We start from the raw sequence: 21,217 nt of genomic DNA, 5'->3' as shown, positions 1-21,217 counted from the left end.
CCTTTCCTCCCTCCCTCCTCCCTTCCTTCCTTGTATTATGGTAAGGACACTTAAAATGAGACCTACCCTCTTAAATTTTTTAGTGTACATTATGGTATTATCACTTCACACCTGTTAGGATAACTATTAATCAAAAAAACTCACAAAGGATAACAAGTGTTGGTGAGGATGTGGAGAAATTGGAACCCTTGTGCAAAATGCAAAATGTTGCAACATCTGTGGAAAACAGTATGGAAGTTCCTTAAAAAATTGAAAACAGACTGCCACCTGATCCAGCAATCCCACTGCTGGGTATATATCCAAAAAATTGAAATCAGGATCTCAAAAGAGGTATTAGCACCCCCATGTTCATTGCAGCATTATTCATAGTAGCCTAACAACCTAAATGTCCATTGGTGGATAAATGGGTAAAGAAAATGTGTCGCTTCTGAAGAGACATTTTTCCAAAGAAGACATACAGATGGCCATCGGGTACATGGAAAGGTGCTCAACGTCACTAATCATCAGGGAAATGCGCATCCAAACCCCAATGAGATATCACATCAGACCTGTTAGAATGGCTCTTATCAAAAAGAGAAGAAATAACAAGCGTTTGCAAGGATGTGGAGAAAAGGGGACCCTTGCACACTTTGGTGGGAATATAAATTGGTGCAGCCACTGTGGAAGACAGTTTGGAGGTTCCTCAAAAAGTTAAAAGTCACACTGCCATGTGAACCCAGCAATTCCAACGCTGAGTATTTATCCAAAGAAATGAAATCAATATCTTGAAAAGATATCTGTACCCTAATGTTCGTTGCAGCATTATTTACAATAGCCAAGGTACGGAAGCAACCTGAGTCCATTGATGGACAAATGGATAAAGAAAATGTGCATAAAGAAAATATTATTCAGCCTTGAAATAGAAGGAAATCCTGCTATTTGTGATAACGTGAATGAAACTTGAGGGCATTATATTAAGTTAAATAAGGCAGATAAAGACAAATACTGTATGATCTCATATATGCCATGGAAAGGGAAAATATCTTGCTTATAATGTTCTTGTGAGAACTTAATGTATAACATTTGTGAAGGGACTACCCCAGTATCTGATGCATAGTAGTTACAGTAATGGAAGCAATTGTTATTATTAGTCTTACTCGTTTTAGAACATCTCTAAATATAAGTTATAACATTAATTTGAAGTTGACTTTGGGGAGGAGTGAAGAGAAGACCACTGCAGCCATCCTAGCCTGTGGCTCAGCACCCAGCTGGCCTCTGCTGTGCTGCAAAGGCAGCCTCTTTCTCTTCCGTGGACTCTGAATTTTTATCATTATACAGTGTCCTTCTTTATCTTTCTTTATGGCCTTTGTTTTAGGGTCTATTTTGTCTGATACGAGTGTTGGGGCCCTGCTTTTTTGTCATTTCTGTTTGCATGAAATGTCTTTTTTCCATCCCTTTGCTTTCACTCTGTGTGTGTCCTTTGCCCTGAAGTGGGTCTCTTGTAGGTAGCATATTGTAGGCTCTTGTATTTTTATCCGATCTGCCACTCTGTCTTTAGATTGAGCATTTTATGGACTCTGAATTGTATATAACTGTGTGCCTAGCTGTTTCTGAACACTCGATTCAGGTTTATTTTATCATTATTTAGCTTCTATTACTCTTAATTCTATTTGCACTGGCATTGGTTATTGTTTATGATATTAAATGAGGAGTTAATATGATAAATAATTGTTCTACGGGAGAGGGGCTCCATATTGCACTGCAGTGATCTGTTTTTCTGACTCTGTTTCCCGATAGACAATTGATTTTCAAGGGCATTAGTCTTGACTTGGTCATCCATTTATCTCCAGAGTCTTGGCAGTGCTTGACTTATAGTAGGTGCTTAGTAAATGATCATTACATGGAGGAAGAAATAATTGAAGGAATGAGAGGCAAAAAAATCCTAACACAGATATCACATTTTGGGGGTACTTTCAAATCTGAGTTCCTCACTCATTTAATAATGACTGTTATTACATTGCTGTTACTAGATTCCCTAAGGTGTTATTGAACAGTTATACCCACTAAAATTAGATGCTGCATCTACTAGGTGAAAATCAGTTACTCAACTGACTAGGGGTTGATCTTTCACATAATTGATATCATGACGTAGCAACAGTAAAAATAACCCCCTACCACCCTCCTTCCTTCAGGCACTGAATGGGGGCTTTAGATCTGTATCATTTGACTAAGGGGGCCCTTTCTCAAAGAGAGACTGGGAGACTCAATATCTGTGCCTCTCCTTCATGGGGTATAACATGAGCACATCAGAATGCAGATGCCAGGGAGCACTGAGGTGGAATCCCCCTGCTGAGACAGGCAATAGTAACATTCATTGTTGAGGATTTAGCCAATCCCGAGAGCAGACCATCTCCTTATGAACTCCCACGTAACAGTGCTTAGAGAATTTCTGGTTCTTAGAGCACCTCCCTGTTTAGGACTCTCTTTCACTTCTCCTGCAATCAGGAAGACTGCTCTGAAACACACTTAGACTGTCCACCGTGAAAATATGAAAAGGTGACAAGTTATGCTATAGTCAGACAGAAAAAGAATGTTCATATAAAGGGAAAACGGGGACATAGTATTTCAGGAAGCTAGAGTGTTATGGATACATACAGTGTTCCTTTTCCTTTCCAAGTGGGGGGTCGAGGGGGGAGATGTGAGGGGGTGTCTCTAAGGCCCTGCCAGTGTTGCAGATAAGGTCATGCTGTCGTGCTGTGCTATGACCGCATGCCTTGTAAAACTCCTTCTCTCCTGCCAGGCAACGTGGCTCTGCAAGAATCTCCCCAGGCATGACTTCATAGGGTCCGGTCCATTACTATAGTGTCATCATAGAAAACATAGGCAAATGAGATGCCGGGCGACACTCCTGGTTTTCTGTGGTTGTTGGAGCTTTCCTCGGCCCCTCCCTGGGACTGGTTGTTTGGTAATGGCTGCAGAATCAGCCCAGATGTTTGCAGAGTAAATAGGATGCTTGACTGTGACTGGGAAGCAACTGGGGGGAGGAGTGGGAATGGATAAGAAAGAGGGCCTTGTCAGCTGGTACTAAAAGTATCTATGAAAGTCTCATACAGTTATTCTTTTTCCAGCCCTTCCATTCTATTCCAGAGCAAGCAAATTGGGATTAACTACTCTAACCCCTTATTTAGCAATAGTATACATTGCAGTTGTCTCCTCTCTGATATCTTAATATCTTTCTCTTAATATTCATTTTAAACTTATCTCTTTTGGATAAATATTTTGTGTGTGTATTCATATAAACAAATAGGATTCCTCCCATATATGCTTTCTCTCTGTCAGTTTTTACTTGATGTTAAAGAAATGGAAAGAAAAAGTAGGAAGGGAAGATCATTTGTTTCTATTTAACTATGCTTATCTGTGAGGCTGAGGTGTTTGCTCCATCAGAACTCTCTTAACTACAGCATACACTGTTTCCCTCTGCCTAGCAGGACATATCTATACTGATATATTATACTATAAGCCTTGCCATTACCTTGGCTATATTCAAACAAATGCTGAATTACGGTATCTTACTGTTGTAGGGAAATTTAGACCATTACAGTGTAGACACATCGAGTGGCTACCTTTGTAGATCTGGACCTGACCCAAGGAAGCTGGGGTCCCCTTGCTGTCTCCTGTCTCCCCCCTCCCCGCCCCCACCGCCCCCATTCTCAAACAAGACAGCCTTGAGCAAATCTAATCGCTAGGCTGATCAGATCTGAGTTCCAAGCACTGACTAAACTCTCTCAGGAATACCGCATGACGGAATTGAGACCTTATGTTTGCCATGAATAGCTTCATCTCCTACACAAGTGGATTATTTCAGAATATCGGTTTATGGACTGACTAAATCTGAATGACTTTGGAAACTTGTTACACTACAGATTCCTAGGTTGTGCTGACCAAGACTTTGCCTTGGGATGTTTGATAGGCAGCCAAGTTTGCTACGTTTGGGAACTCCAGTCCGAGACAGTGCCTCAAATTACAAGTCACTTTGGACAGAGCCCCTGCGCTCATTTGATGCAGCCATTTTCACCGTGTCCTGTCGACTCTGATGCTGTCTGAATGATTTTCAAGTAGAGGAATTGTGCCACTTAGTCATGTCTGAATGGAAGGAAACTAGGAGCCCCAGTAGCGGTCTGTTGAGTTACCCGCCACAAAATGATCCACTGAGGTTTATCTTCCAGATACACTGAGATCCAAAGAAAGCTGTATAAAGGGATTGTGGGCATAAGACTATCAGATACACCAGTGTGCACACATATGTGCCTGCACGTGTACACATGCTCTCACTGCCTTGTTTCTGGGAGCTGTGAACGAAGTCAGCCAAGCTCTTGACCAGGGCTGCTGTGAATGATGGCTCAGGCTGTACACTGGACAGTTCAGGGCGTCATTTTCACAGACTGTGATGTGAACGGCCCCCAGAAGTTGTGCAGTGTCCTTGTAGAAAGTTAGACATTATTTTGAAAACCAGAAGGCACCCACTACTGCGGAATCGAGCAACGTTTGGAGGTGAAAGTTCACCGGATTAGATTCTCTTCTTGCTCCGCGGCGGGATCTCAAGCTCCGCTCTCAGCACATGGGCACACATACGTACACACTGTATCTTCTGCACTTCCCCTTTCCTTTAATCCAGGCTGATTTGCGAGAGCTTCCCTCCCACACTTCAGTACCACTGATGGATTGGGAAAAGCCACAACAAATTAGGGGTGGGGAGTTAGTTCATGGGGGACAACTTCCCAACTCAGGGCTCCTCCAGCCTTCTTTATCTCCAGAGCCCTTTTCTTGAAACCCAGTCCCATGCAATAAAGCACGTTTATTTCATGCAAACAAAGCTTAGTCGATGCTTATAGTTCCAGCTACCCCAGTTTCCTGGGCACAGCTTGGTTGGGAGGGCCTGGTATGACGGAACATGCACAGAGCAGCGACAGGGGGTGTTCACCACCAAACACAGAGAAGGAAGGGAGCTGCAAAGCTACGGTAGCTAGAGGAGGACTAGCTTTCCTGATTTCAGTTCACGAAAAGCCTCTGGCCTCTACAGTTCACTTGTTTGGCCTGGCATTTGCCCTTGGCTGTGAGATGACATTGCATTCAAAGTAAGTCAGATGAATTCCCAGGCTTGTGGGATCAGGGCTGGAGTCTCCCCTCCATTGCAGTCCTTCGCTCAGAACCAGTCCTAGGCTTTTGCATTTGTTTTTGTTAAGCAATTGGATCGTCCTGAAATGTGTATTTCCTCCAATCTCTTCCACTTTGCAAACTCCACAGAAGCATGTAACCAGTAATTTAAAACCCACAGGGACACTGACTGTGAGCTAAGGCTTCAGACATGCAAAGCGCACAACCCTGGGGAACAGCAGCGTCCGGGACAGGAGGCTCCCATCACTTCACACGAGGGTGGCGTGGGTTTTTGCAAATCAAACGCACATAGAAACCCAGTGGTGGCCCAGGTTGGACACACTGTACGGGAGGCACGGTGGAGTGAGGACCCAGACCAGGGAGCCACCTGTTCCTGTAGCTTGCGTACATTTAGTTCACACCACCTCAGGCCACTCACACTTTGCTTACCTGCTCATTGTTGCTCTCCCACCATTCCCCATACTCCCTTTGGGGGTGAAACACTCTATTTCCGACTTGTGCTGGGCCAGTCTCCTGTCTTTGTACCTGGTGAGCACGAACAGGGACAGGAGCAAACAGAGAGATGTGATTGTGTGCTTCCCTGGCCGGGCTGAGGAAGAGCTGGGGCTGCAGAGGGTGGCCCCTCGCCCGAACAGGGCTCCTGCTTTCACTGCGGTGGCTGACCTGTGATGCTATAGATGGTTGTGATGGTATATCGATAACACTGGGGGGTAATTTTGTTACTCCTTGGTTGAGCCACATGTGATCTACCCTTTTACATTGCCTATTGATCATATTTAATAGTTAGTGGTAAAAAGGATGTAATTCATAGCCTCTAAGAAAAAGATGAATATCAGTACATTAGAATTTAGTGTTTACCATATGCCAGACCTGGTGCTGGAATTTGACCCAAATGTAGTCCTGGCAACAACTTGTGGCAGAGCCTCTGCTATTATTATGTCCATTTTACTGAAGCAGAAACCTAAGATTATAAGGATTAAGTAGATTGATCAAGGATTTTGGACACAGGAATCTAAGTTCAGAACCTACACTTTTAGCCATTATAATGTGTTTGCCTTCTAGTTTAAAAAGTCATCCTTATCATTAATGAACCTTCAATGAGTGGTACTGTGTCTGAGCGTGATACTAGAGACTGGAGATGCCAAAAGAGAAAAGAGACGTTCCTTGGATGTGGGAGGTTTACATAACCATTAAGCTGAAGTGTGACAGTCAGTATTGGGCTGCTTGCATTGTGGTGAGTGGCTTAAACAGCTTTTATATCAGACTTAGCAATTCACCACACCTGGAAGGTACTAGCAATTTCATCGAAAATAAGTTAAGAGATTTCCAACATTTGTCTGCTACGTGGTGCATCAAGATGAACCCTTATACTTGTATGACAGTTTTCAGAGCCAACATGCTTTCACAGAAATAATCTCTTTTTTTAATTCATCAGTTTAAGCCTGTGGGGTAATTAAAGAGGCATCGTTATCCCCATTTGCCAAATGAGGAAACTGAGACTTACTTAACTGACTTGACCAAAATCACAAGGCTAGTGAGTAGAGAGTAATAGTCAGTAGAGCTTGCAAGCGTCCAAGGCTCTTAAGGTTTATTATCTTTATTACATTTTCCCTTCTAAATCTGGAGCCTGATCTGGTGCCACTTCATCCACGTTCCTGTTATTCAGCAGATAGTGATAAAGTGACTATCAGAAGACCTGTTTACTCTTGATATAGTCACTTTTAAAAAAAGTTTTCTTTTTCTGCTGTCTCAAAATTCATGTTAAATAAAACAAAAGGCAACAAAATTAAAATCATTATTTGTCCCGGGATAAAGGGCTTGCTCATAACTTTTTTCTCTTCTTAGATGTGAAAAGTATTTAGTGTTTGAGTGAAAGTGAAATGGCTCGTTAAATCAAGCAAAATGGATTACCTTCTTCGGTAAACATTAGTTGAGCATCTATTAAATTCTAGGCAATGGGCTTTGTCCTAGGGATAGAGAGATAAATAATCTTCAGGTCCTACCTCATAGAGCTCACAGTCTCATGGGAGAAGGAAGGGGAGAAGACAGTATGTACACAGTAACTTTAGGTCTAAGCCATAAAGAAGAGAGGAAAAGAACTTAAAAGACTTTCTTTGAGAAGGTAAAGCATCGGACCAAACCAGATTGAGCAGCTTTTATTTCACCAAAGAAAACACCTTGGAAGAGGATCCCTTCTGAAGTACCAATCATCGAAGGACATTCCACATTTCAATAGAAAATATTTTGTGTTTATTTGTGAATTGGGTTGCATAGCCAGAATGCTGCTCTAGAGCTTAAATTAAAAGAATATTAATAGAATAATAGAAGTATTCATGGTTCCTTACAAAGGGTTCCTTAAAAGTATTTTTGAATATCTTCTGTTAGGCTAATTTCCAGTTAATTTAAATTTTTTCATAGCTAATTTAGGACATCTACACTCTTCATGCCCGAAAGCTCTTCTTTCTGTCTCTATCTATGTCGCTCTGTCTGTCTCTCTCTCTCATGTACACACACACATATGCACACACTCTGCCAGGTGCCCCTGCTTATGAAACATCTTATTCTCTCATAACCCACTCTCTTTTGGTAAAAGAGTTTACAAAACAAAATAAAAAATACAAATCCCAACTTATTCCAATAAAGCAAGAGATACATTAGACTTATTTAGAAGTTTCAAATAGTTCTTGTATCCAAGGTGAAACTGTCATTTACAGATTGGGAAGCTCATCTTTGCTTTGGGATGGGACACTTCTTCCTGTCTATAACTATAATTACAGCTTAACTGTGTTTACCAGATACTTAAATAGACCACATTTTCATTCATTCACTTATTCATTATTCCATTCACCATAATGTACTGTTTAAAGTAACTATTTTAATTGACAGTTCTATAGTTCTGCAATAAGCCCACATGGAAAGAATTATACACCTGCAGCAGAGACTATAAAAGCATTATTAGCTAAAGCTTTTCAGAGTTTATAGCTAATAAAATATCAGTGAAAATTACTTCTCATATAATAAATTCATATATCTTTTAGGCACTTACTAAAGCAGAGATATACACACAGTTACGCACACATGTACACACATACTTTTGAGGTACTGTTTTACGTGCTTTACAAATATTAACTCAGTTTTCAAATAAAATGCTTTGTGATTATATTCAAGGTCATAATAGAAATAATAATGATGACAGAATATTGAATGTTCCAGGTTCTTTTTGGTATATTATCTTCAATTCTTAAAACTACCCTACAAAGTAGGTGCTATTTTCCTTACTCCAAAGAGGCAGGCCTTGAGGATCAGGGTCCGTAAGCCCAAGCTTACAAGGTTTATGAATGGGGAACCCAGTGTTAGAAAATGACCCCAAAGCTCATCTTATTTCCATTCATCTTCCATATAAGTAACAATGTCAGTAATTTTAGAAACAAAACTATGAAGACTTATTATTTACCTTTTCTCTTCTAGGCCGCATTTTGCAAATAAGTAGTAGAGTTAATAAGGATGGCTAGTGGAGGAGCTAGTGTAGGACTTTACATTGTGTTCCCTCATTTGGGTTCCTATAGATGCACTACCTATGTTTAATTTACAGCATTCAAACCATTTACTGAAGACCCCATGTGCAAGGCACCGTGATAAGGAGCACGTGGGTAACTCTATGCCATTGATAAGTTCATAGCCTGGAGTGGGAGGATGAAATGTAAGCAGATAATTTTCAAACAACGTGAGAAGTTTTATTATGGAAACGGATGCAAGGAGGACTCCTAACCCATACTAGAATGGCAGGAAAAACTTCAGTGAGATATGCTCCCAGGGTAAATCTTGAAAGATGAGTAGGAATGCAGTATGAAAAGATGGGTATGCAGGCAGAAGAAAAATCAAGAGCAAACAGCATGGTGTACACGGGGAAACAGTGCTTGGTGTTTTTTACTGTAACCTAGGGTAAATAACACAAGGTAAAATGCACGGTGTGGATGGAGACGCTAAGAAAAAAATGTGGTCAGAGTTGACATTTAGATAAAATACTACGGACTTGAGGGACTGGAACTAGAGATAGAGCGACTCATCCTATTGTAATAGTTCACGTGAGAGATGTTGAGATAATGCCTTGGGGTAGTGATAATAGGAGGAAAATGAGAGAACAGTTTCAAAAATACTTAGGAGGTAGAATGAGTAGGATTATCGATGAGTTTAAGAGAGAAGTGTAGAATGCTACCTCGGTTACTGCCTTGGGTGGTGCACCTAAGTAAGTTAAGAAAATATAGGAGAAGGAGTATATCTGGAGGAAGAAATAAAAAGCTTCATTTTGGAATATTGGGTTTGAGATGCTGGTGGAACATACAATTGGACAAATTCAGTAGGCACATGGGTTTAAGAATCCAGAAGTTAGGGGACTGTTATGTACTTGGGAGACATTAGCATACAGATGACTGCAAATACCGCGAGAACGGTTGAAAGTGCCCACAGAGAGCCGGTAAACCGTGGGGTGGTGGAGGGCAGGGTTACAGACTTGCCCATTCTACCTGTTCAGAAACTCCTCTAACACTGTTAGTGGAAGCATTCCCTCTAAATGTTCTCTGACTACCTGCTATATGCTAGATACTGAATTCAGGGTTCTTCAGTCTGCTGTTTTTTTCCCTTTACAGTCTCCAGACTTGTAGATCTGTGCTCAATATAGCTTTGACACTTTGGTTTCTGGGCCATAATCTTAGCATGAAAATCTGTCACAATAGGTTTAAGAGATTTAAGAATGATTTGTTCTGAAATTAGCTTTCGTTGCCGTCTATGAAGAATTTTTTTTTTTTTGATTCCTTTTGTACCTCCTTTGTCCAGGAAGCTCTAATTCCTCTTTACTCACTTCTACAAGAGCCCATGTTCATCTGGTGAATTTAAAAGATATGGGGGTAATCACTCAGGATTGGATAGTAATGTAATTTCTCCATAATGATTTGAATAAAAATTTCCATTTCTTTACTCCCTTTCCCCTGTCTCTCCCAATATCTACTAGACACTGGATTACTGAAATTTCTATATAGGCTACGTGGTCCAGAATGGATAAATGAGTCCAGAGTGAGGTGAAAGACCAGAATAAAATGAATAAATTCAAAGAAGAATGTGTATATTAGGTGAAAGAGCAGGTATTGTGGGGATGATGCCTGAAGCTAGAAGGAAAAGAGAGAGTTTGATATTAGGCATAAGGATTCCTTATGGGAGGGAGATTCAGGTAATATGTTTGCCAGAGGTAGGATGGCTAAGATGATAATTCTAATTGCGTTAGAATTTAATCATTACAATTGAGAAATGAGCCCATGGTGATGGTTTCCTCTTTATATAGGCACTAACGTAACCCAGAACGATAGCAGAGCTTGCGGTGGACAGAAATTCTTTACCCAGAAGTTGGTAGTGAATAGTAATTTTAAAGAACGTTGAAAGATAGAGGGATAACTAACTAGATGTCAAGAGCCTCAATGAAGGCGGTTTTTCACTTTTACATTTCTGTATGACATGTGGAATATGTCTGGAAGTAGCATGGAGTTGCTGACCCCCAGCTCTGTGCCCTGAGGAATATGTGATGTGGAAGGATAAGTAGCCTATGAAAGGCCTACAGGGGAAGGAATGTCCTTAGGAGAGAACCAGGTTTTAAGGTAAGAGTGTTTAATGAAGAGGTTGAAACTGAAGGAGGGTCTTTATCAAGAAATAGGGATTACAGACAGAGCCCTCAAATGGTTTAGAAGGGAAAAGTCCAGTGGGTGAAACAAAGACCAATATCTGTAATTGGAATTTCCCGACATGATACTGTTTCTGAGATGCTAGGAAGATTGCATGGTAAATTCTCTCACCTTCCCTTAATGTCAAGTGCAAAGATTTTCCATCATCCACGAGTGAGGAGGCTCAGGAAGCAAGTGCTGTTGTGAGTAGATATCCCATGTTTTCTGATACATATTGCAGACTCTCTGAGTATGTGGTTGAGATGAGAGGGGAAAAACGGCATTGAGGTCCTAGAGGTCTTGGGAGTAGAGGGAAAAAAGGGACAGAAGAGGAGAAAGCTGAAGGTGCCAGAGGCACATTTCTCTGACTCCATAATTTAGTCAAGGCCTTGTCCTGCCCAAAGCGGTGTTCCTTCCAGTGGCTAAAACTATCTTGAGAAATAGCTTTCTTTTCACCGTCTTCTCTCCCACACTGACTCCCACTATGCCGCATACTCCACTCTTTGAAGGAGCGTTGAGCTAATTCTTCTGAACTCTGAACAATGCCCAGCTCATTTTCTGCTCCCACACTAGGTATCATTCAGTTTAGTGCAAACCACAGGGAGACAGTTTCTCCTATGTGTAGAAACCACCGTACACACATTTTACTCTCTTCTATCATCCTTTAAAATATTTAGAGGGAAAAAAAAAAAAACCCCAACAGTGGTCTCTATTAGAGGTCAATGAAAGGAAGATGGAAAATGTTGGAAATTTCATGTATGTTTTCTGTGTAAATTCAATGTGGAATGGTCACCAATAGGGCAGGAGAGAAGGATTGGGGAGTTAGTGTGTAGGAGGGTGTTTTTAAAGGAAATCTCTCATTTAAACCATTATAAATGCATCCCATTTACGAAGTAAACTTAAATCCTCTTTTCCTTCAACTGCATTCTGTTATTCAGAATAGAAGTATGGTATGAGCAGAGATAAATGATATGGAAGGAAAGAGTCTTTTCCTCAAAAATGAAAATTATTGAAGTAGTTATAGAACAAATCACTTCGCCACAGAAAACCCAGTAAGTGATTTTCACACCAACATTGCTGTCAAGGAGGCAGAGTTTTGAGGCTAAGATTAAGCATCTAGAAAACTAGAGAATTACAAAAAGATGATGAGTGAATAAAACTTGGGAATGAATACGTGGAGGAACAAATGAATAAAATGGAAAGGTAACTTGGGGTTATCAGATCTCCAAGGGGCTTTGTTGTTATTGTTTGTTTTGCTTGGTTTTGTTTTGTTTTTATGAAGTGGAGCAACTTTGTAGACTTAGGTCAAGAGACCAAGGAAGAGAGGAAAAAAATTAAAGATGTTTGGGGAAAGGGAATACCTAGTGTAGAGTTTTGAGATAAAACAATTACAGAAAAAAAGGAAAGAACACACTATTTTCACTTATACTTCATAATTAACCAGTTGGCATATACTGTGGGCTTCATCTTCACACCATACCCGGAATCTGACCATTTCTTACCACCCCCTCTATTTACTACCCTGGTCCAAGCCACTGTCATCTAAACTATGAAAATTATACTGGCTTCCCAAACTGGACCTGCTTCTGTCCTTACGAAAACCCTCCCCACCACCCAACCCAGCCTAACCATATCCAGTCTCCAGACAGCAACCAGGATAATCCCGTCAATACAAACATCTTTTTTATCGCTTCTCTGCTCAACCCATCTCCCTGAGTAAATCTAAATTTCTTATAACGGTTTACAAAGTCCTGTATAATCTTCTCCCTCTACTATTTCTCTGATCCCATAACTTACTTTTTTTCCCCTTCCCCACTTCGTTCTGCTTGAAGACACCAGGCATCCTCCCACCAAAGTGCCATTTGCTTTGGTCACTTCCTCTGCCTTCAGTGCTTCCCCACAAAATATCTTGAGAGATTACCTCCTTTAAATCTTTTCTCAAAGGTTCCTTTCTCAATATAGCCTGCCGTGACCATCCTGTTTAAAAATGCAACTGTGACCTCACTCTTCCTACCATTTCCTGCTTTTATCTTATCCACCATAATTTATATTCTACTTATTTGTTTTATTTACTGTCTTTTCCCCCAGTAGAACCTTCAAAAAAAATGTGAGCTCTATGAAGCATTTTAGACTGTTTTCTTCACTGCCATCTTTTCAGTGCCTATGACATTGCCGAGCTTATTACAGGTGATGATATTTGTTGAATAAATATATGCATAAATGAATGAATAAAAGGAGAACCATGTTATGGGAAAATATTCAGGTGGGGAGGAGGAAGGATTCGCAAGCTCATGAGAAACGACATGAGATCTCTCAAAGTTGGAATGATAATCAGTGAGAGGAGAAGGGGTGGAATTTGAGGTTTGTGAAAGTATGGGTAGAAAAGTGAAATAGCCACTGTGGGCAGGAAGCTTATGGAGTAAGCAAAAAATATAAGGAAAATGATTGGCAGGTAAAACACAGAAGATTGTACAAAAGATCCTCATTTTAAAAAAAGTATTGGCCTCTCTTTCATATAGCCCCATTCTTCATACCAAGCTGTCCCATTCTGACATTGAGGAGTTAGACGCTGATTAGACTAAGATGATAATGGTAACCCATTTTACTCTCAGTTTCAGCCAATGATCATGGGAGAGGGTATTCTGGACATTTCTAATGATTTTTTTAGTCTTATCAAGAAAGCACTGGAAAACATGGTCCCTTTTTGCTGTGGACAGTCGTTTGGATGTGATACCTGACAATGTTACAACCATGCAGCAGGCATGAGAGAAGTTAAGGCAACATTCCAAAAAATGGTGGCATGGAAGATTAAAAGAACATAGGTCCTAGGCAATGTCTCTGAGCCACAGAATTAGCGTCTTTTTTTTTTTTTTTGCGGTACGCGGGCCTCTCACTGTTGTGGCCTCTCCCGTTGCGGAGCACAGGCTCCGGACATGCAGGCTCAGTGGCCATGGCTCACGGGCCTAGCCGCTCTGCGACATGTGAGATCTTCCCAGACCGGGTGGCGAACCCGTGTCCCCTGCATCGGCAGGTGGACTCTCAACCAGTGTGCCACCAGGGAAGCCCAGAACTTCTTTTTTAAGTGAGATTGGTTTCTTTATAATGTAAGCCCCTGTGAATTAGATTTTAGATTCTCTAATGCCAGCATCCTCCTACCTCTTACCTTGCTTCATTACTTTCTCTACCAAGGCTGAGTCCAAGAATTTCTGAGGTTGTTTATAACATTTACTTATGCTTAGGTATTTATAAGTGTGTGTGTGTGTGTGTTTATGAAAACCCTAAAGAAGCAAGTTACTACCAAATACTTTATCTTACCTAACCATTTGTATTCTTTTAAATAGTGTTCCTTTTTTATACATATTATTGTATATAAAAAGTGTGAGAGTCTTCATAGAGTTAGATTTGTATAGGAAAAAAAGGAGGGAGATAGACGGGGTAAAACACAGTATTATGTTCTCAATAATCCACATTTAGAGAATGCCTAAACAGTTGGCCCTTATAACCATGGTACAAACACTGCTGTTCACTTATCAGAAGCTATGGTAACTGTAGTCACAGCTAGTGCAGTATTGTGATTTATAAGATTTCAGATGACCAAAATATATTTTTCATATACATTTGGTCTTTCTCCACCGTTCCTGGCTCACAGCTCTAAAAACTCTTGAAATTTCCTAAGTATTGAGAGTGATAAATGTGTCTTCTGTGATATTAATGAGGTGACTTTTGGAACTCAGCTAAGGATGGGACCTGGTTACCAGTGGACCGAACCATGTGATTAGAGGGTTAGAACTTTCAATCCCACCCTTTTGACCTCCAGGGAAGGGAAAGGGGCTGGAGATTGATTTCAGTTGCCAATGATCAGTGATTTAATCAATCATACCTATGTAAGGAAGCCTCCATAAAAACCCAAAGGACAGGTTTGGAAACTTCCAGGTTGGTGACTTGTAGAGATGTTCAGAGTGCAGTGTCTGGAGAGGGCCTGGAAGCTCTGTGTCTCTTCCCACATACTTTGCCCTGTTCATCTCTTCCATCTTGTTCTGAGTTCTATCCTTTTACAATAAATCGGTGATCTAGTAAGTACAGTGTTTCTCTGAGTTCTGTGAGCCACTATATAGCAAGTTTATCCAAGCTGAGGAGGGGATTGTGGGAACCTCTGATTTATCGCCAGTCAGAAATACAACTTGGACTTGGGACTGGCTCTGACTTCCAAGGTAGGGGTCGTGGGAACCTCCAATCTGTAGCTGGTTGGTGACAGCTGTAGGGGAGGGCAGACTTGTGGGACTGAACCCTTAACCTGTGGGATCTGATGTTGTCTTCGGGTAGGTAGTGTCGCAATTGAGTTGAATTGTCAAGACACCCAGTTGGTGTTCAAAGAATTGCTTGTTGGTGTGGGGAGAACCCTCCCATAATTGGAACTGAGTCCAGGAACCCAAAATAACCGTCTGTTCAGTGTTGCGTTCTCAGACTGATTAACTAGTGGGAACTATCACAAGTCCAAGCACTTACAAGGACTTAGATAAAGTTTTTGGTTGCGTGTGTTTGCAGAATTGGTATTGGCCAGCATGGATTTGCTACATATTTCCCTCAATTACCTTTCATGTCACTAGACTAGGAAAACATCAAGAAAAACAAAGAAGAGACAAATGAAGAAAACAAAGCTTAGTGTCCCTATGTACTTATCCGTTACCTAGTCAGTTATAGATCCACATAAAAGTGGTCCTGGCTTTACTCAGTGATGATTTTGGAATTCTCTTCCAGGCGCCATCCTACTTGAGCCGATTATAGCAAATTTAGGAGCCAGTTTTTGTTTCTCAGTTCTCCCTTTCCCTTTGCCTCCCTGGCTTTGGACAGGATGTTTCTGCCTTTAGTTTTCAATCTTCACTTCGGTCCAGTCATTGCCCCCACTTTCCCTCTGTACCAGTACAACCTTTGTAACAGCTCTGGGCACATTCAACCTTGTTCCCGTGTTGGTTTACTCAAACACCAGGCTAGACCTTTGGTCTCCAGGCAAAGTTCTCATCGAACACCTACCCTAGATGATATCTTTAGCGATCACCCAGAAACACAGTTTCTAATTTTAAGATGTATGAGGCAGAGTGCACACACTACATTTTATTTTTCAGATTTATTGACACATTACCCTTAGGATCATCCTACTTTTTGATCCTGACAGTGATAAAGTAAGGAGGGAAACTATGAAATATATTTGAATAGCATTTAAAATATTGCAGAAAGCTTTTCTTATATCATTTAATTTTCTCAACAAACTAAGTAATGTAATTATTATTCAGATATGGAATCTATGGCTCAGAAAGCTTCCCAGACGGGGCTTCCCTGGTGGCGCAGTGGTTGAGAGTCCACCCGTGTCCCCGGTCTGGGAAGATCCCGCATGCCGCAGAGCGGCTGGGCCCGTGAGCCATGGCCGCTGAGCCTGTGCTCCGCAACGGGAGAGGCCACAACAGTGAGAGGTCCGCGTACCGCAAAAAAAAAAAAAAAAAAAAAAAAGAAAGCTTCCCAGTCCAAGGCCCCATAAGTGGTAAGTCAGAGAAATGGGGCTAGAAACCAGATGTCTTACCTCCAGATATCATGCTCGTTATTAACGCCTCACCTTTTTCTTCATTTTATGCTGAAAAAAACCCTTATCTAAAAAATCTGATAACCCACTTGAGAGACTGAAAAGGTCACACGTGCAAGTAGCAGTGTGTACTTAGTAGAGTTAGGTTTTGAGCACAATATAAACTTATTTTTTCAAAGGTTAAATTTGACTACACCGTGGCCGAGTGGAATAAATCACCCTCCAGGCCCCCACCATTTCTCTGACAGGAGTTTGCATATACACAGGAATACCCAAAAGTCTGAAGGCTGTGAAAGAGGCATCTCTGAGAAGAAGATCAGCGTTGATGTGTGGGAGACTGTGTGACAGCAGAAGACAGACAGGATGTGGCAGGGTATCTCAACCACTCTAAGGTGTTACAAAGAGAGCTGAAGGAAAGCCCAAGTCATCCTTTCAAGTCAGACTGGTCAAAGGAGAATTCTAGATGTAAGCAGAAGGGAAGTTCTCATGAGTGAATCTTCAGAGAGGAAGAGTAAGGCCAAATCTAGTTCATTATCACAAAGTAATATTGCAAAGGCGGGCTTCCCTGGTGGCGCAGTGGTTGAGAGTCTGCCTGGTGATGCAGGCGACGTGGGTTCGTGCCCCGGTCCGGGAAGATCCCGCATGCTGCGGAGCGGCTGGGCCCGTGAGCCATGGCCGCTGAGCCTGCGCGTCCGGATCCTGTACTCCGCTACGGGAGAGGCCACAGCGGTGAGAGGCCCACGTTCCGCCAAAAAAGAAAAAAAAAAAACAATATCGCAAAGGAATTCCCCACTTCAGTCTCATCCTTCTGCCCTCTCTGTGCCCATACATAAGTAAACATATTAGAGTGGTTTACTACATGTTCTGGCAGATCTTGTGGTCTCCATGTACAGAAAAACAGCATTTGCCCAGACTTGAAATGTCAATTTGATTCATTCAGAGATTTCAGATTAAAAACAAAAACTGAGCACGATCAATAGGCCCAGAAAATAATGTCAGAAATGAATATAAGTTGCATAAGTATTTGAGAAGCTGCCAGCGAACATAGTACTCTGTCCTTTATAAAATAAAAGGAAGGTAGAAGTTGACAGTTGAAGAAGCGATGCAAATAACCAATTCAAATGTAAAGAATCAGCTGTATTGACCCAGTAATTCTATTCAGAGGAGTTTATCCTAAAGAAAGAATTCAACAGAAGCTTGAAGGCTTCTTTGCAAAGATTTTTCCCTTCAGTGATATATAAAATGGCAAAAACTATACAAAATAAGAAAAAACAAACCACTGGAGAATAGTTTAATAAATTACAGCATAGCAATATTATGGAAAAGTGTTAAATTTTGTATTGAGTAAACCCTTTCATTTAGCTTCCAGAGAACTCCCAAAGGTTGTATTTTAATCTCACTTAGGATAAGAACTTGTTTTCAGATATGAATCATCTTTAAGTCATTGCCTTTTCATTGTGTACTTTCCTTTGACATTGCTATTTGTTTCACCATCAGTAGAAACTCAGGAAGATACAGATTTTAAAACGAATTCCAAGGTGCTTTACAAGCTTACATAGCATCCTCAATAGGGAAAACTTTTCAGGGAGGAGCAGAATGTTGACCAGAAGGAGGGTCTCCATTTGAGAACAGGACCAGCCGAAAGAAACATTGCAGTAGCGTTAATTTAACATTGCTGGTTGCTGTCTTAGGGTTGAGGAGTTTTCAGACAAAGTAATTTATTCTTCCTAAAGACTGATGAGTAGTTTTCCAGCAGGAATTTTTCCTAACATTATTGTGCATGGAAACTGGAAAAGCTCTGGAGTCAGACCAAGCTGGCTAATAATGACAGTGAGAGCCAATATTTACTGAACCCTTGGAATAGACCAGACACATTCTATACCAAAGTTTACTGATTTAATCATTGCAACAGCCCTTTGAACTAGGTACTTCTATTATCCCTATTTTACAAATGAGGAAGAACTAGGACACGGGGAGATTAAGGAACTTGCCCAAGGTTACTGGATTGGTTAATTATGATGCATATTATCACTAAAATGCTGGTTATAAACACTAACTGGGCCATTTGTTGGGCTATTCTGTCTTTAAATTTTAAATGGCTTAGGGACCCAGGCAAGTGTGCTGTTTTTCAAAGCTTTTCATCTTTTTCCTGATCTCCTGGCTTGAGCCGCTGCCTTTGCTTTTTTTTTGACCCTTACTACCCTAGAAGATTGGAAGCCTGATCCCTCTTCAGTGTTGACCTCGATTACAGTTTGCCCTTAGCAACTTGGTTTTCTCCATCTGAGAGCCATTGGAGCCCACACCTCCGTGCTTCTCTATGGAAGCAGATTTGCTCTGAAGCTAATGGGGAATCAGGGCCCCTCATTCACAGTAGTCCCTTGCAAGGCCCTGTTCCCAGTTTTGTATTCACATTTTTCAACCTTTCTCTTAAATAGAGCCCCCCCCCCCCCCGCCACCTCTGACCCCAACTGCATGAACTTTAAGTCTCACAAAACTTGAATCTACCCTTGCTTCCCAGAGTTTGCCTCCATCTCATAAGGATATCATAAACTAGCTGTGTTACATTAGGAGACTTGCTGATGCTTTCTGAGTTACAATCTCCCTATCTGCAAAGTGGAAATGTTGGGGATCGGTGAGGTAATTTATGAAAAATTCTTGATCTTAGTAGCTGCCTATTACTGTTATTTTCCTACCTGTCATTCTAATAACTTCTATGTCCCGGCAAGGTTTTCCCCAAACAGTTCTGATACAAAATTTTTTGTCCTGTTTTCTCTACATGTCCCCTAATACTTATGAAACTGTGAGTCCTCCTACGGGATATGACCTGTATCTTCTTCATTAAATCCTGTGGGTTAATGAATCTTTGATTTTTAGCACCGTCCAGACCTGGCTTACATGCTCCCACATGCCCTAACTTAGGCTGCTGTGATTTAGGCTGGATTTGAAAATGATCTGGAGACAGGTGATGTTCTTTTTATTTTACCTCAGCCTGTCACCCCTGTTAATCTCAAATAGAACCCTATTCTCTTCCTTCATACCCTCATTTCAAATTATAACTAGATATGAACTTGCTTACTAGTTTATGATCTGTCTTGTTCATTAGCCTGTGAACTTCATGGGAGCAGGGTCACATCTGTTCTTTTCACAAACACCTAGCACGGGGCCTGGCATATAGCAACAACTCAACAAATGCTTTTCTGCATGTGTGCAGCCACGAAGATGGTAAAAGGAAGAACATTTATCAAAGGTGAGGCAGTAATATTTATGCAAACCTGACTCCAACTAAACCGGCTCTCCCCTTCTGTTGTACACAGACGGTCATTCACCAATTCTTCTTTTCTCAACATAATTGTTTTGTTTGTCACCCTCCTTTCTTCTTCTAGTCCTCTTCCTTCACCTTGGTTGTTCCCATCTCACATCCACACACAAAACTTTTCCTTCTTTTTTCTATTCCTCTGTCTCTTAGGCTACTGAGGAACGCACAAAGTGTTTCCAAATATTGCAAAAAATCTTAGTTCCCATTTCTCTCAGCTTTTAAAATCACTTGACTTTGATAAGACCAAGATGAGGTAGTGGTAGTCGAGGGAGGTTGGGGAGTTCCTGGTGCCTGTATGTATGTGAGGGGTGAGGGCTGGGCGAGGGCATGCTTACTGGGACAGTTACAGTTGCCTAAGAGTGGGAATGGCACCCAAAGAGAGGGAAGCAGTCTCAGCAAGTCCTGGGTCTGCCAGATTGTGCTCTTACATGAGCTTCAGGAGAACCATCTCCACTCCATTATGCAGGACACAAGGTGTTAATCACAGGTCTATGGCTAGGGACCGCCTGTCCACTTTCCTTCTATTCTTCATCCCATTGTTTTAATAGTATCGCTTTAATAGAGGAAATTATATTCTTCCTGGTCTTAGGATAATGTCTTGTGGTTTATTATTATCACATATAATTACAACAGATGTATTTACTAATTTTGCCATTTCTAAGCAGAGTCCTCATTGTTCAGTGTCTATCACAATAAATCTAAAGTGAGATTTAATTTCATAATGGTAGATAACCAAAGAAACATTATATAAAAATGATGCTATAAGGTCTTATCTTCAGTGTTTAGTCTCTTGTGTTCTTAAGTACTTATTGTGTACCAGATACTGAACTAGTAGTTGCATGGTGATCTAGAAATTCAGGAGTTGATAATGATAGAATGTAATAAAATAGTGTATACCGTTATACAGCATCATGTATATTGCATGTATATATATATATACACATCCTACACATATACACACACAAGATACCACACATATCTCTATATAATCATATACACATAACATATACACATAAACACACACAAAATACCACACATATCTCTATATAATCATATACAAATACACACATATAGATAGATATACAGTAATTCTCCAAGTTTTTCTAAATGCATTGGGCTTTAGTTTGCTTGAGATAGGCAGTACATCATGGTAATTGAGTGTACTGGCTTTGGCGTGAATTAACATGGGTTTGATTCCTAGCAATACCGCTTACTCACTGTGTGATTTTGGGTAACTTTTCTTAAATTTCATCTCTGGATAATGGGAGCAGTGCTACTTAACTCACAACACTGATGTGTTACATGGGTTTTAGCATTTATTTTCACAAAGACATTATGAGGTCGGTACTGTTATCATCCCCATTTTACAGATAAAGAAACTGACTCACAGGGTGGTTAAATGACTTGCTCAAACTCACATGGTCAGAGGGGGCAAAGTCAGACACATACCTGGGCTGTTGAACT

General features: G+C 40.9%; 1 protein-coding gene and 1 long non-coding RNA gene across 3 annotated transcripts in view; one reads left to right on the top strand and one right to left on the bottom strand.

Moving 5' to 3' along the window:
* GRM5 (glutamate metabotropic receptor 5) overlaps positions 1-21,217 on the bottom strand; it is a 565,234-nt gene that overhangs the window by 15,307 nt on the left and 528,710 nt on the right. The window contains exon 9 of one of the 2 annotated variants that reach the window (XM_032640370.1): positions 5,584-5,679. The exons of the other annotated variant lie outside the window; for it this stretch is intronic. Within the exon in view, the coding sequence (XP_032496261.1) occupies positions 5,584-5,679 (96 nt within the window). The remainder of the gene's footprint in view (positions 1-5,583; positions 5,680-21,217) is intronic. 2 annotated transcript variants of the gene reach the window in all.
* The window catches only part of LOC116757904, a 147,975-nt gene that overhangs the window by 11,023 nt on the left and 115,735 nt on the right, over positions 1-21,217 (top strand). The gene's annotated exons all lie outside the window — the stretch shown is intronic.

The sequence above is a fragment of the Phocoena sinus genome, chromosome 8, assembly GCF_008692025.1.
Source record: "Phocoena sinus isolate mPhoSin1 chromosome 8, mPhoSin1.pri, whole genome shotgun sequence".
In the NCBI taxonomy this organism is placed as follows: domain Eukaryota; kingdom Metazoa; phylum Chordata; class Mammalia; order Artiodactyla; family Phocoenidae; genus Phocoena; species Phocoena sinus.
Note: the sequence above shows the minus strand (reverse complement) of the source record. Positions and strands in the feature narration are given on the sequence as shown.